Source organism: Ptychodera flava, chromosome 19, assembly GCF_041260155.1.
Source record: "Ptychodera flava strain L36383 chromosome 19, AS_Pfla_20210202, whole genome shotgun sequence".
Taxonomy (NCBI): domain Eukaryota; kingdom Metazoa; phylum Hemichordata; class Enteropneusta; family Ptychoderidae; genus Ptychodera; species Ptychodera flava.
The window spans coordinates 32,152,013-32,166,202 of record NC_091946.1 but is presented as its reverse complement, the minus strand read 5'-3'; the positions used below and the strand labels follow the sequence as shown (position 1 = coordinate 32,166,202).

General features: G+C 37.6%; 1 protein-coding gene across 1 annotated transcript; it reads right to left on the bottom strand.

Moving 5' to 3' along the window:
• Positions 1 to 5,862: 5,862 nt before the first annotated feature.
• LOC139118158 (proline-rich transmembrane protein 2-like) lies at positions 5,863 to 12,779 on the bottom strand. Its single transcript, XM_070681452.1, has 5 exons — positions 12,543 to 12,779; positions 12,207 to 12,298; positions 8,691 to 8,843; positions 8,213 to 8,398; positions 5,863 to 5,916 (listed from the first exon to the last, which is right to left on the bottom strand). The coding sequence occupies exons 1-5, from the start codon at positions 12,595 to 12,597 to the stop codon at positions 5,863 to 5,865; spliced, it is 540 nt and encodes a 179-aa protein (XP_070537553.1). The 5' UTR covers positions 12,598 to 12,779.
• Between the last annotated feature and the right edge of the window lie 1,411 nt (positions 12,780 to 14,190).

Below are 14,190 nucleotides of genomic sequence, written 5' to 3'. Positions count from 1 at the left end.
GACATTAGAAGAGGAACCTCTTTGTCTATGGTTTTGAATATTTTGGGGTTTTTTTTGCAGAATTGTCCTTACTCGCGTTCGGATTTAGTTTCATTAACTTTGCTGTAAGAAGAGTGTTCATCAGTTCTGACAGGAAAAGATTTGTTGGATGTGCAGGCTCTCTCGGAGAATCTATGTTTGCTGTTAAATGTAGCTCACTAGGCTTCCTTCTAAAAGCATGCATTAAAAAGGTCAGCTCTACGCCTATAGAGACCATCTCTGGCGTAGGGACGTCTTCAATACAGCGATTCCAGAAAAAACGTATGGAGCGCCAGATATTGTTTGCATCAAAATGATGAAATGACTTTCATTTTGTTCAAGAAGTACCTCCTCTTTCTTTGCAACAACTGAGGGTGTTTAACAAAAAATATCTGCATGAACACAAAAGCTCGCACTACTTGCTGATAGTAGAGGCAATTGCCTTCATAAGTATTCACTGCAGCATGTTAAAGCTCTATTCGATTATCCTGCATCAATCTCGCGAAGCGTATATGCAATATCAATGGCCTTTTATTTTTGTCACAAAAGAAGATTCGATTTTGTGGAGCGATGTACGATTTAGTGACCTACGGTGAGCAACAAATGACGTTAGTCATAAAATTAATACACTCATTTTAATCACAAGTTTACTACATGTGCTGTGACATTCAAATCTACAGCATTTAAAAATTTTCCCGGCTGTTCTTAGGTCGAAGAGACAATGTTATCCTTTATATATTCGAGTGAATGACTGATGTTCGTCGATGTCGTTTTATGTGAGTGCCAACCATTCAGTGACAGCTACAAACGTAATCCTTATACACAAACACAAAGAAAGTCCGATCCAAGAAGGTAAAATCCTTTATTGCAACGTGTTTATGCAGAAAAAGGGATGTAAGCATTTCACATAACATGTTGAGTCTCTTTCAAAAAGGAAATGCAACAAGTACTTCGAATGACAACTTGTTGATCATTGCACCAAATACCTCTCTGCTTTCAATTAATAAAGCAAGAAAAACTGCTCAAATATTTTGTAAATTAATTTGTCCAGTGTTTGGAGAAAACCATTTATTGATCGAGAGACCTATCTTACCATTATATATATATATATATATATATATATATATATATATATATATATATATATATATATATATATATATATATATATATATATGTTCGACTGTGGTTTTTCAGGTTGTCCCCAGTGTTGTCGGTGGCGTGGTTATGATAAATTCGTTTGTAGGATATTACACACGTACCAATCTTCTGGTTCAAATAGTTTATTATAACAGCACAACGTTTCGTCCTAAAAGTAGGACTTCCTCAGGTGCTACAGATCAAAAAGTTTCAACACGGAGTAAGTCACAGTGATATTTACCGTACAAAAGTTACATGTCGGAGAAATACTAAGTGACAGTATGGTGAAAATACAGGAGTTGTTTCTTACCTATTTGAATGGCTCAGATGTTGAATGGCAATTGGGAGAATGTTTGAATGTGTATTTATAGTGTGGCTGGGAGGGCGCTAGTGTTGGAATTTGAATAAAGACAATGGGAGTAGCTAGCTATGAATATTTAGGCCGTCAGGTGTTAATGTCTTTAATTTGGAAATCCACAAGGATTCCAGTTTTTTTTCGAAGCGGGTCGTCCATTTTATTGATTTTCACAATGCCAACTATTGAAACGTCTTGGATTGTGTGTTGATCTGAATTGAAATGGAGCGCTACTGGCATGTTTGAGTTACGACGGATATATATATATATATATATATATATATATATATATATATATATATATATATATATATATAATATATATATATATAATTGAAGCACAGTAGCACATATATATATAATTGAAACACAGTAGCACACACATATATATATATATAATATATATATATATATATATATATATATATATATATATATATATATATTGAAGCAGTGAATAATTGAACAGTAGCATACTATACAGTAATTATAGTTAAAAATTAATTTCAATCGAAAATTCAAGAAACCGAATTCTATAGTTGAACAAACTGAATACTCCTGTGTGTAAGTGTGTAGAGTAAGACAACGATGTAATGATCTTAAATGTAACAGTTTTGAAATTCAAAGCGGTCACTATCTCTGTGTTATTTCTATGGGGATAATAAGCCGGTAAAAACTGTACTTGCTCCATAAGCTTCAAAATAAGCACTCACGAGGGATAGACCAAAAGGCCAAAGAATTTTGAAAAAAAGTTTGAGATTCTGAATATGTGTCCCAGAGGCGTGTTCCGTATGTCATATTATCATTCAAAGTAAAATATACTCAGTATTCTTAATGGATAGCCTCGTCATACTCGAGCACGTGCACACCCCTTTTTGCGTGGGCGAGCAAGTTTTGGTCCATCATGGAAAAAATTAAATCGGTTCGAATTCTTCAAAACTTGAGGAGTGTGGAGTATGTGGAGTACTTAGGTCATCGTTAGAAAAGGACCAACGCACCGCCGATGATGTACATGCCACACCTTAAGGCAGCTTTCGTTAACTTTCGAGCCATCACTGACGAAGCCGCTGCTTGTTGTCGATTTCCAGCCTTAATAGCGTCACGAGCCTATTGATCAAATGGGTATATTGAAAAAGGAAATATTGAATACATTATATATAGACTTTGCTACCGATATTTGCTTGGATAGAATCTTTTACAACTCATATAATACTAGTACATAAATTGAAAGTAGTCTGGTTGCAAGGTTAATACTTTGCTCGGGTCAGATTTTCTTAAGTTTCTTACCGGGCCTAAATTTGAGTTTGGTGTTGTCATTTTTGTGGTTATTAAATCATTTTCGGTTCTGGATCTCCTGATAACGAATCGAATCAAAATTGAAAACAAGTTTTGTTCTAACTGTTCTGCTGTTTAGGCTAGTAATATTCATTTTCACTCCAATTTACTTTATCGATTCGTTTACACTGATAAATCACCATTAGGTCTCACATACGGCGCCTTATATATATGCATAGAGTGCTGACCTGCGCGTTATGCGTGTTTACGAATCCTACATGTAGGGACCTAGGTTACTACTGTTAGGGACTGAACAGAAATCTCAGGAAGGAGGGGGCAGTGATTCTGATAAACCATAGACTGTAGGGTTTGTCTCCAGCTCGACAGTAAAACGCCAAAATGATCGCCTTCTTAATCACAAGTTGAGATAGACAAGTATTTAATTTAATGCAAAGGATGTTCATCATCAATTAGTATCAAACTTTGAACAGGGAGGGAATATTTCTCATCGTATGGAGGACTGCAGGTACGAACGGTTATTATAAAAAGTCCCCCTAGGCTTCTGTTCTTTTCGAAATTACCTCAGGAAATTTACATCTGCAGTCTAGATCTCCGCCCCTTTGGTAACAAGTTCTGGAGAACAGCTTGTTGGCTGAATGACTTTTCACGTATGTTATGAACTGTGACAAGTTTAAGGAAGTGATACTGATTGTTTTGTGAATTATGCGTGAAAACAAGCACGTACTACTAATATTTGTCTAGCTTATTCTCGATCAAACAGAACGGAAGGGGTTACCTGAAGGGTATGTCCCGTGTTTATCCGTGTAATATTTTTTATTATGGGCCGTTATCATTTTTTGAAATTGTAGTTTCTTGATCAACTAGAGTTACTGTTGGTTAGGGAGTTAACTCCAAATAGCACCCTGCCTGCAATGTTAGCCTGTCCTCGAGCCCTGCAGGCCTCTATTACAAGCGATAAATCTAGTCCGCTAGGCTTTCTCCGTGTCCTTCGAAAAACGAACGGATAACAAATCCCGCCCAACCAACCCCCCACCCCTGCCGCTGCAAGAGCAAAAATGCCCGCCTGCATGCGAAGAAGTAATTTGTTTGCCTAAAGCTTTGACCCTTCATCAAAAAGGTAGTTCGATCATAATCTAAGACTTTTAACAGAAAAAAAAAACAATATAAACAGTGCATTTTCTCAATTGTTGTTTCAAGCTGTATGGGATTTGTCTCGTTGTATTTATCGCGCTGAGACCGATGTATCAGCTTGCTACTGTAATTATAAAAAGAGAAGCTTAATAAATAAATATTACCCTAACACAAAATACAATGATAAATCAAAATTGGGAAATCATTACGTACTTGCTCAAAGAAAAAAAAAGAAAGTCGTACTTCGACATTACGAGACTGCAAGTGGGCATTTGCTAACATTTTCCGTATTAAGTAGAATATCTATATTCTCTTTCAAAATAAAATATAAGTATCGGGGTCATCACGCGAATTTTTGTACTAAAGAAACAAATTACAAAATATTTACACACGTTTCTCTATGGAGAAAAAAACATTCCCGATTTTCACATGACAAAGCCTGTGGAAACTGTATTTAACTTGAACACATAAGCTTCAAAACGAGTCCCCACAAGTGGAAGGCCATAATAAAAAATACCATAAAGATTTGAGAGTCTCCCAGGCGCTGAAAAGCAGAAGGACTTCATCAGCAAACCTCAGCCTCGTGTCCTACACTCCTCTCTCCCCGTCACCCTCATGACTCAAGTTCCCGGCGATCTTTCCGATACAAAACCTCCCGACGTTCCCTTCCCCATACCTAAACACTTTGTGCAATTTATTTTGTCCCTCTTTCTTTACGTTAGTGAGCCCCGCAGTCAAAAGAATCCTATATATCTTATATCTACCAGCTCAAGATTTTTGTTGTGACTGCTATCTTAGCTTTTTACGTTATACATGGAAGCAGTCTCAGACCACCAATACAGTCAGTAATGAAATAAACTGAACGTGTATATGTCACGAACAAGTGGCCCCTGAAATTGTTTTGTGCCGGATTCAGATTTGGCTGAATATTATATTAAAACTTTTATAATCGGCACATCTTTATTCTGTTCTTGCTACCGACCATTTTGATAAATTTTACTTCTTGGTTGCCCTTGTTTGGAACTGCATCTCTAATTGTCAATCGAAACAAAGTGATATTTAGTTTGGACGCCCAATATCGACCTCCTGTCGAGGAGTCCCAAAAGTTTACCGCACAAACGAACTTACTTGTACCGTACACGTATCTGTTAGAGCAGCTCTGTATGCCGTGAAGTCAAACCGCGATCCATGCATTTGATGCGTTTATCAGAAAAACAAATGTACTGGTATTCTACACCATGTTGATGACTATCAATAACATGGAATATAGTCGTGATCTACTAAGATCACCTGAAGTCGCATTTGAGTGACGTAAACAGTGTAGGTTACCAGTAGGTTACCAGTATCTGGGCAATACTGTACAGTGTCACATATTGTATGTGGTCAACAAACATCGTGTACGATAGAGTCGATGGGTACAGATTTATGCTGATAGGCTACAGGGGCAATATTTCATTATGGTTCGGGTAGGAATAAAAGGTGCCATAATGTACAATATAGGCAGCCTCCTTATCCAGCGAGGGTGATTTCATGACTTAGATCTGCAAAACTAATACATAGTAGAAGACAAAAACTGGAACTTTTCTTCGACTTTGCTGACAGGAAATGCTTTAATATTTTGTTAGAGACAGGAACTCTTCATCAGGTCACGTGTTCTGAAAAAAAGAACTTTGTAAGTTTTGACATAGACATTAGAAGAGGAACCTCTTTGTCTATGGTTTTGAATACTTTGGTTGTTTTGGCAGAATTTTTCCTTACTCGCGTTCGGATTTAGTTTCATCAACTTTGTTGTGAGAAGAGTGTTCATCAGTTCTGCAAAGAACAGATTTGTTGGATGTGCAGGCTCTCTCGGAGAATCTCTGTTTGCAGTCAAGTGTAGCTTACTAGGCTTCCTTCTAAAAGCATGCATTAAAAGGTCAGCTCTACTTCTGTAGAGACCATCTCTGGCGTAGGGACGTCTTCAATACAGCGATTCCCTGAAAAAAAACGTATGGAGCGACAGATATTGTTTGCATCAAAACGGTGAAATGACAACCTGCATGTAGCTTTCATTTTGTCAAAGAAGTACCTTCTCTTTCTTACAAGAACTGAGGGCGTTTCACAAAAATTATCTGCATGAAAACAAAAGCTCGCACTACTTGCTGATAGTAGAGGCAATGGACTTGATAAGTATACACTGCAGCAAGTTAAAGCTGTATTTCGATTATCCTGCATCAATTCTCGCGAAAAATATCAATGGCCTTTTATTTCGTCACATAAGAAAAATCGATTTTGTGGAGCGGTGTACGATTTAGTGACCTACTGTGAGCAACATATGACGTTTTTCATAAAATTCATACACTATTTTAATCACAAGTTTACTACATGTGCTGTGACATTCAAATTTACAGAATTTAAAAAGTTTCCCGGCTGTTCTTAGATCGAAGAGACTATGTTATCCTTTATATATTCGAGTGAATGACTGATGCTCGTCGATGTCGTTTTATGTGAGTGCCAACCATTCAGTGACAGCTACAAACGTTATCCTTATAGAAAGTCCGATGCAACGATGCAAGGAGGTAAAATCCTTATTGCAACTTGTTTATGCAGAAAAGGCGATGTCAGCATTTCACATAACATGTTGAGTCTCTTTTAAAAAGTAAATGCAACAAGTACTTCGACTGAAAACTGTTGATCATTGCACCAAATACCTTTCTGCATTCAATTATTCAAGTAAAAAAAACCTGCTCAATAATTCTGTAAATTAATTTGTCCAATGTTTGGAGAAAAGCATTTATTGATCCAGAGACAGTAATGATGACTATCTTCGTATATATATATCATACACACACACACACACACACACACATATATATATATATATATATATATATATATATATATATATATATATATATATATATATATATATATATATATATATATATATATATATATATAGAAGATGGAGGTATACAGATGTCCTCGTTGGAAGTTTCAGTGCTCGATGCTAAAGCAGAGCGTTATAAATAATAACACAAATTACTTCAAGTACAAAGTAATGATATCTGTGACTTACGTTTCTGTTACAGATCTGTCTGATGATGGCAGGATGCATGAAACGTAAGTGACAGATACCATTACTTTGTACTTGAAGTAACTTTTGTGTTATTATGGTTATTACACGAAGTTTGGGCGATACCGCGTCGTATCTAGAGTGATGTGTCCGTATTTTGACGAGTGCGCAGCAACGAGTCAAAATACGGACCATAATCATAATGACGTTTCGGATTGTCATTTGTCTTATTCAGCTGTTTCACATGTACATATACCAACGAAGGTCATGCATACCAGCGAAGATCATGCATACGCGTAGCTGTAAGTAGTTCGGTTACAGTGAATATATAATTCGTATTTTATTTTCACTAGTTAAAATATGGGTTCATATCAGTACCGTCTGAACAATAGAAGAATGGCAATACAGGCATAGCATGTATATATATATATATATATATATTATATTATATATATATATATATATATTATTATATATTATATATATATTATATATATATGTATATATATATATATATATATATATATATATATATATATATATATATATATATATAAATTGAAGCAGTGAATCATTGAATTGTAGAATACTATACTATTTAAAAATCAATTTCTATCGAAAATTCAAGAAACCAAATTCTGTAGTTTGAACAAACTGAATGCACTGTGTGTAAGTGTGTAGAGTAAAACTAAGATGTAATGTATAAACAAATAACAGAAAGCGGAAAAAAATCAGATAGAGGTAGTGCACACCTTAACAATCAAATTCTTAAATTTTTGCTCTGTGTTTCCTCAAATAAACTTTCAGCCATTCTATTTGAAATCCAAAATTGGAAATCTGGTGTCACCGTGCAAATGTTGGTACTAGAGTAACAAATTATCTTAAATGTAGCAGTTTTAAAATTCAAAGCGATTACTATCTCTGTGTTATTTCTACGGGGATAAGAAGCTCGTAAAAACTTACTTGCTCCATAAGCTTCAAAATGAGCCCTCACGAGGGCTAGGCCAAAGGTCAAAGAATTTTGAAAGTTTGAGTTTGTGATGCCTCCCAGAGGCGTGTTGTACATGTCATATTATCATTCAAAATAAAATGTACTCGGTATTCTTAATGGATAGCCTCGTCATACTCGAGCACGTGCACACCCCTTTTTGCGTGGGCGAGCAAGTTTTGGTCCATCATGGAAAAAATTAAATCGGTTCGAATTCTTCCAAACTTACGTGTGGCATATGTAGATGATCTGAAAAACTTAGGTCATTATCTTGTTCATAAATAACGAAACAAACAAACAACGCACCGCCGATGATGTAAACGCCACAAAATAAGGCAGCTTTCGTTAACTTTCGAGCCATCGCTGACGAAGCCTCTGCTTGTTGTCGATTTCCAGCCTTAATAGCGTCACGAGCCTATTGATAAAATGAGTAAATTGCAAAAGGAAATATTTGGATACATTCGATATGGACTTTGCTACCGATATTAGCTTTGATAGAATCTTTTACAACTCATCCAATACTAGTACATGAATTGAAAATAGTCTGGTTGCACGGTTAATACTTTGCTCGGGACAGATTTTCTAAAGTTTCTTCCCGGGCCCAAATTTGAGTTTGGTGTTGTCATTTTCGTGGTTCTTAAATCATTTTGTTTAAATCTCCTTGATAACGAGATCGAATCAAAATCGAAAACAAGTGTTGTTCTTACTTGTGAGGCCTTAACGATTGCAGCCAGTCCAACGGGCCAAAAGCAGAACAGACACGCCAATACCGCAGGAATCATGTAAGTGTTGGGCGGGTTTTCCATCTGCTGAGCGCCATACGTAAATTGACCGTGGACGTCGTTTGGCTCTGATGTTGTCTATGGGGAACAGAGAACAGAAAATCGTTGCGACAACATGAAAATTCAATATGGTGCGCCCTCAAGTGAATGCCGCCAAGTTTTAACTATGATTTGTTGTCCTACTGAGTGCGGTTAAGTCGAAAATATGACAATGCAACTGTTCGACATCAATACATTGATCATGAAAAGGCCGGTCAAACACAGTCAGAAGGAAAGGGGTTTCGACGCGTTCCTCGTTCAAAGCTGTCATAAACTGGTGCAAGCCTGAGTGCCATGGGCCGCGTCCAGCGTGCCTTGTTCCCTTGTGACGTGCCACATGCTAAATTTCACGATTCACGTTCTGCAGTTTAAGCTAGAAATGATGCATTTTCACTCCAGTTTACTTTATCGATTCATTTATACTGATAAATCGCCATTAGATCTTCAACGGCGCCTTCTTTATACATAAAGTGCTGACCTGCGATATGCGTGTTTACAAATTCTATGTTAAGGGGCCTAGGTTATTGCAGTTAGGGACTGGACAGAAATTTCAGGGAGGAGGGGGCCAGTGATTCCGATAAACCATAGACTATAGGGTTGTCTCCCGCTCAACAGTCAAACGCCAAAATTGATCATCTTCTCAATCACAAGTTGAAATAGACAAGCATTTAATTTAAAGCCCCAGTGCTGCTAAATTTTGATGATAATTTCACCGTTTTTATTTTGAATGTGAACCATAATTCCTTGATCTTCTCCCCAAAGAATGTTGATATACACAGTATCCAGCTTGTCAACTCAGACCCTAAGGTTGTAAACTGCATTGTTATTATTGTTGAAAACTGACTTCTGATCCGGACTAGAATTCAAATGTAAACAATACCGTAATTTTACACATATAGACGCTAAGTTGACAAGCTAAATAGTGGGTGTTTCAACATTCTTTGGGGAGTAGAATAAGAAGTTGCAATTGACTTATATAAAAATAATGAAAAAAACATCGAAAGTCAGCAATACTGGGGCTTTAATGCAAAGGATGTTCATCATCAATTAGTATCAAACTTTGAACAGGGAGGGAATATTTCACATCGCATACTGGACTGCAGTTACGAAGGGTTATTATAAAAAGTCCCCCTAGGCTTCTGTCCTTTTCGAAATTACCTCAGGAAATTTACATCTGCAGTCTAGATCTCCGCCCCTTTGATTACAATTTCTGGAGAACGGCTTGTTGGCTGCATGCCTTCTGACGTATGTTATGAACTATGACAAGTTTAAGGAAGTGATACTGATTGTTTTGTGAATTATGCGTGAAAACAAGCACGTACTACTAATATTTGTCTAACTTATCCTCGATCAAACAGACGGAAGAGGTTAGCTGAAGGGTATGTCCCGTGTTTATCCGTGTAATATTTTTTTATCATGGGCCGTTATCAGTATTTGAAATTATAATTTCTTGATCAACTAGAGTTATCGTTTGTTAGGGAGTTAACTCCAAATTGCACCCTGCCTGCCATTTAAGCCTGTCCTCGAGCTCTGCAGGCCTCTATTACAAGCGATAAATCTAGTCCGCTGGGCTTTTCCCGTGTCCTTCGAAAAACAAACGGATAAAAAATCCCGCCAAACACGCCCCCTGCCGCTCCGAGAGCAAAAAAGCCCGCCTGCATGCGAAGAAATAATTTGCTTGCAAAAAGCTTTGACCCTTCATCAAAGAGTTAGTTCGATCATAATCGAAGACTTCTAACAGAAAAAACAATATAAACAATGCATTTTCCCCATTGTTGTTCAAAGCTGTATTGGATTTGTCTCGTTGTATTTATCGCGCTGAGACCGGTGTATCAGTTTGCTTCTGTAATTATAAAAAGAGTAGCTTAATATATGAATATCACCCTAACACAAAATACAATCATGATAAATCAAATTGGGAAATCATTACGTATTACTTGCTCAATGAAAGAAAAACAAGAAAGTCGTACTTTGACATTACAAGACTGCAAATGGGCATTTGCTAACATTTTCCTTATAAAGTAGAATTTCAATATTCTCTTTCAAAATAAAATACAAATATCGGGGTCACCTCGTGAATTTTGGTACTAAAGAAACAAATTAAGAAATACTTAACAATTCTGAATTTCAAAATTTCCTACGTTGTCTCTAAGGTAAAAATAACATTCCCGATTTTCACATTACAAAGCCTGTGCAAACTGTATTTAACACATAAGCTTCAAAACGGGCTCCAACAAGTGGAAGGCCATAATAATAAACAAAATACTATATCGATTTGAGAGTCCGAATATCTGTCTCCGAGGCGCGCTCTACCGTGACAAGCCACTCTTTATTAGCTGCCACTCCAGGAAAGTGTCATGGCTGATATATACGCAACAAATGGCTGCCATTGTACATCACAATAGAATATGATTAAATCACGAATACATGAGACTATTGCTCGAAGAGAGAAAATTTGCCTGCCGTTAGATGAAGAAGAATCGAATAATTGAATGGGGGAGCTGATAACATAAGATAGAGATTCTTTCGGTGCCTGGATATGCTGTCATAAGACCGAGCCATTTCATTTTTATTCAACAATAAATATTTCACCCAGTCACTGTCAGTCACGGGTTTTTCGGAATGACTGCACGGCTTGAGGTGATATGACTTGATGTAACAATGACTTTGAAACGAGAGAGAGAGAGAGAGAGAGAGAGAGAGAGAGAAGAGAGAGAGAGAGAGAGAGAGATTTGCATTATATTAATCGCCTATAGCTCCAGCTACACAACTCCAGCACTCCCCTTGTTGGTTGGCAACATTTCAGAGCTTCACAGTGAAGTACATGAATGAGCGATAAGATAACATCATTTTTATATAAATATGAAAGTCTGTGCATACCAGTTTCAACCTCGTAAAACTCCCCAACTTCTAAAAATATATTTTGCCACAAGGTAAAGTCCCACTTTTGTATGAAGTACTTCCTTGATTCCGTCAATCATCTCTTTGACAAATACGCTTACACTGCGGCGTTGGTGTTGAAATTGTCATTACTCGAATAAACAATCGAGCAACTAACCACTGTAGAGTTTCATAGAACTTAAGGTAGAGACCACTGTAAAGGTTTAGGCCAATCATGGATGGCCTATCTTTGAAATTGCAACAGATTGGAAAGAAACGAATGAAGACCCTTTGCAAGGCATCACAAAATGAAGTATTCTTTTCAGCATTCAAAAGGTAGATGTACTTTATCTGTAATTTTTGTGTTACTCTAAATTGGTAAGTTTGACTAAAGTTCCTGGTCGAGGCGAATCTAGCCACAAAAGGTATGGCCTCATGTGGTCTCAGCCTAATTATCAACATTTTACCGGATTTAATACGAGACACAGCCAGATTCTCAAGAAATTAATGAGAAAAACTCACAGACTGCTCCAAACTCAATATCTGAGTAGTGGGTGTCAGGCTGCTTGGTGGCGATTCTTCTGCCGCAGGCTGGCCACCGTCTAGCAAAAGCTCTGTTGGTGACAAAAAAACATAAAACTGGTTTCTACCTACAACATGATCAGGCAAGCGTTTGCGTGGATGCAGTTGACACGTTCAATAATCGCATTCGATGGGAAGTTGAAAGCAGTTTTCCTAGTTCTAGGATGCGTTTGACGAAGTTAATTTTGCTCGGGAAAATGAGTAGACAAGAAAAGAGAGAAAAATATATCTGCCACCTCATTAGCCATGATCGATTTAAATCTCAGGCTTGCCTACCTTTGTCTTGAGACATGTTGAAGTCAAGCGGATCTGAATCAAATACGTCTGCCATCTTCGGCTGTGTGCATGTGTTTCCCTTTTCTATGTGTAATGGCTCTGTCAGTTTTGTGTTTCCTGACAAAAACGTATGATCCAATTCGGGGCGAATGCTTATAGGATCAGGTGACGTCCGGTCATTTATTAGCGTATGATAACAAAGCAGAAGTTCTTCACTGGGAAATGTTGGCCGTCTGTCCTATACTCCGACACCTTCCCCGTTATGAATTTCCTCTGGCGATGTATCCAACGGATAGTATAAAACCTGCCGACTGTCCCCTTCTGTACTATTAACAACTTTCTATTGCCCTGTCTATGCGACACATTTTTTTTCTCTCTTTACCGTCGGTAAAGCCCGTGAGCATCGAATAATGCCCTTCGGCTACTTTTTGTTGTGACTGCTACCAAAGCTTATGGAGGCGATACACGGAAGCACATCGGAACTAAAAATACAGCTAGTGCTAAAATAATAAATGAAAAAGTATAGGTCACAATGTATACAGAAGTGTAGCCCTTGAAATCATTTTTGTGCCAGACCAGCATGAATATTATATAAAATTGATTGTTTTGGCCGAATTTTTCCTTACTCGCGTTTGGATAGAGTTTCATTAACTTTGCTATAAGAAGAGTGTTCATCAGTTGTGCAAGGAACAGATTTGTGGGATGTGCACGCTCTAAGTTCACAGTCAAATGTAGCTCTAGGCTTTCTTTCGTAAAGCATGCATTTAACAAGGGCAGCCGTGACTACGTCTATAGAGACTACCTCTGTTAAAGAGACGACTTCCACACATCGGTTCACTACAAAAAGAATTTGTAACAAAAATCAAAAAAACAAACACGCATAAACAAACAAACAAGCAAACAAAGAAACAAGGAGCCTGGGCTCCCTGTGATTCCACGTTCAAAGCGGTGACATAATGTATTTGTTGATTTATTTATTTATTTAAAGGCGATTCCCCACAGTCGTTTGTAAATCGATACACGATGGCCGCTGTGTGGTATGCATTAGAACATTGGGAAGCTGGGAAACGGAATGGCCGCTATACGTACGTATCGCCGAGTTTAGAGAAGGGTTCCCCCAACAAAAAGCAAAAATGTATTCAATAAACTGGCATCGATGGCTTCAATTACATTTCCAAATTCATACCTACTATCCTGTTTACCTCAAAAACGATCTTCTGTGCATATTTTTGGATGCGATTCCCAACAGGACCCTCGCTTTCTACTTGGAAGCACAACTTTCTTACAACAACAGCGATTGGTCAGCTGGTGGTTTGAAAGTAGCGTTGCTGCAGTTGGCTATCTATTGTCGGTTCGCGATTGTTTAAAACATTTAAATTTAGAGTATCAGTGCCAGCTCCACTCCTCCCACGGACGGTTAGGTCATTTTGTCGGTCAAGTCAGGAGAGGATGAAAATTAATCCACAAAGACTGAGAGGAAGGTCGACTCGGTAAATTTCAATTGAAAGGGGACGAAAATACTTCGATTTCAGACTGCGCTGACAGTGCCATTGTATCTTCTACATTAGGGAGCCGTCAATATACTACATGGAGGAAGGTCGGAGGACTTTCACCGGAAAATCCGAAATTTCAAGTAACCCTTTCCAAC

Excerpts from the sequence above, each read along its gene's own strand:
- LOC139118158 (XM_070681452.1), bottom strand. The coding sequence starts at position 12,597 with ATGGCAGACGTATTTGATTCAGATCCGCTTGACTTCAACATGTCTCAA. Across the intron at positions 12,299-12,542 it reads CAACATGTCTCAAGACAAAG|AGCTTTTGCTAGACGGTGGC; the intron begins GTAGGCAAGCCT and ends TGTCACCAACAG. Across the intron at positions 8,844-12,206 it reads TATTGAGTTTGGAGCAGTCT|ACAACATCAGAGCCAAACGA; the intron begins GTGAGTTTTTCT and ends TGTTCCCCATAG.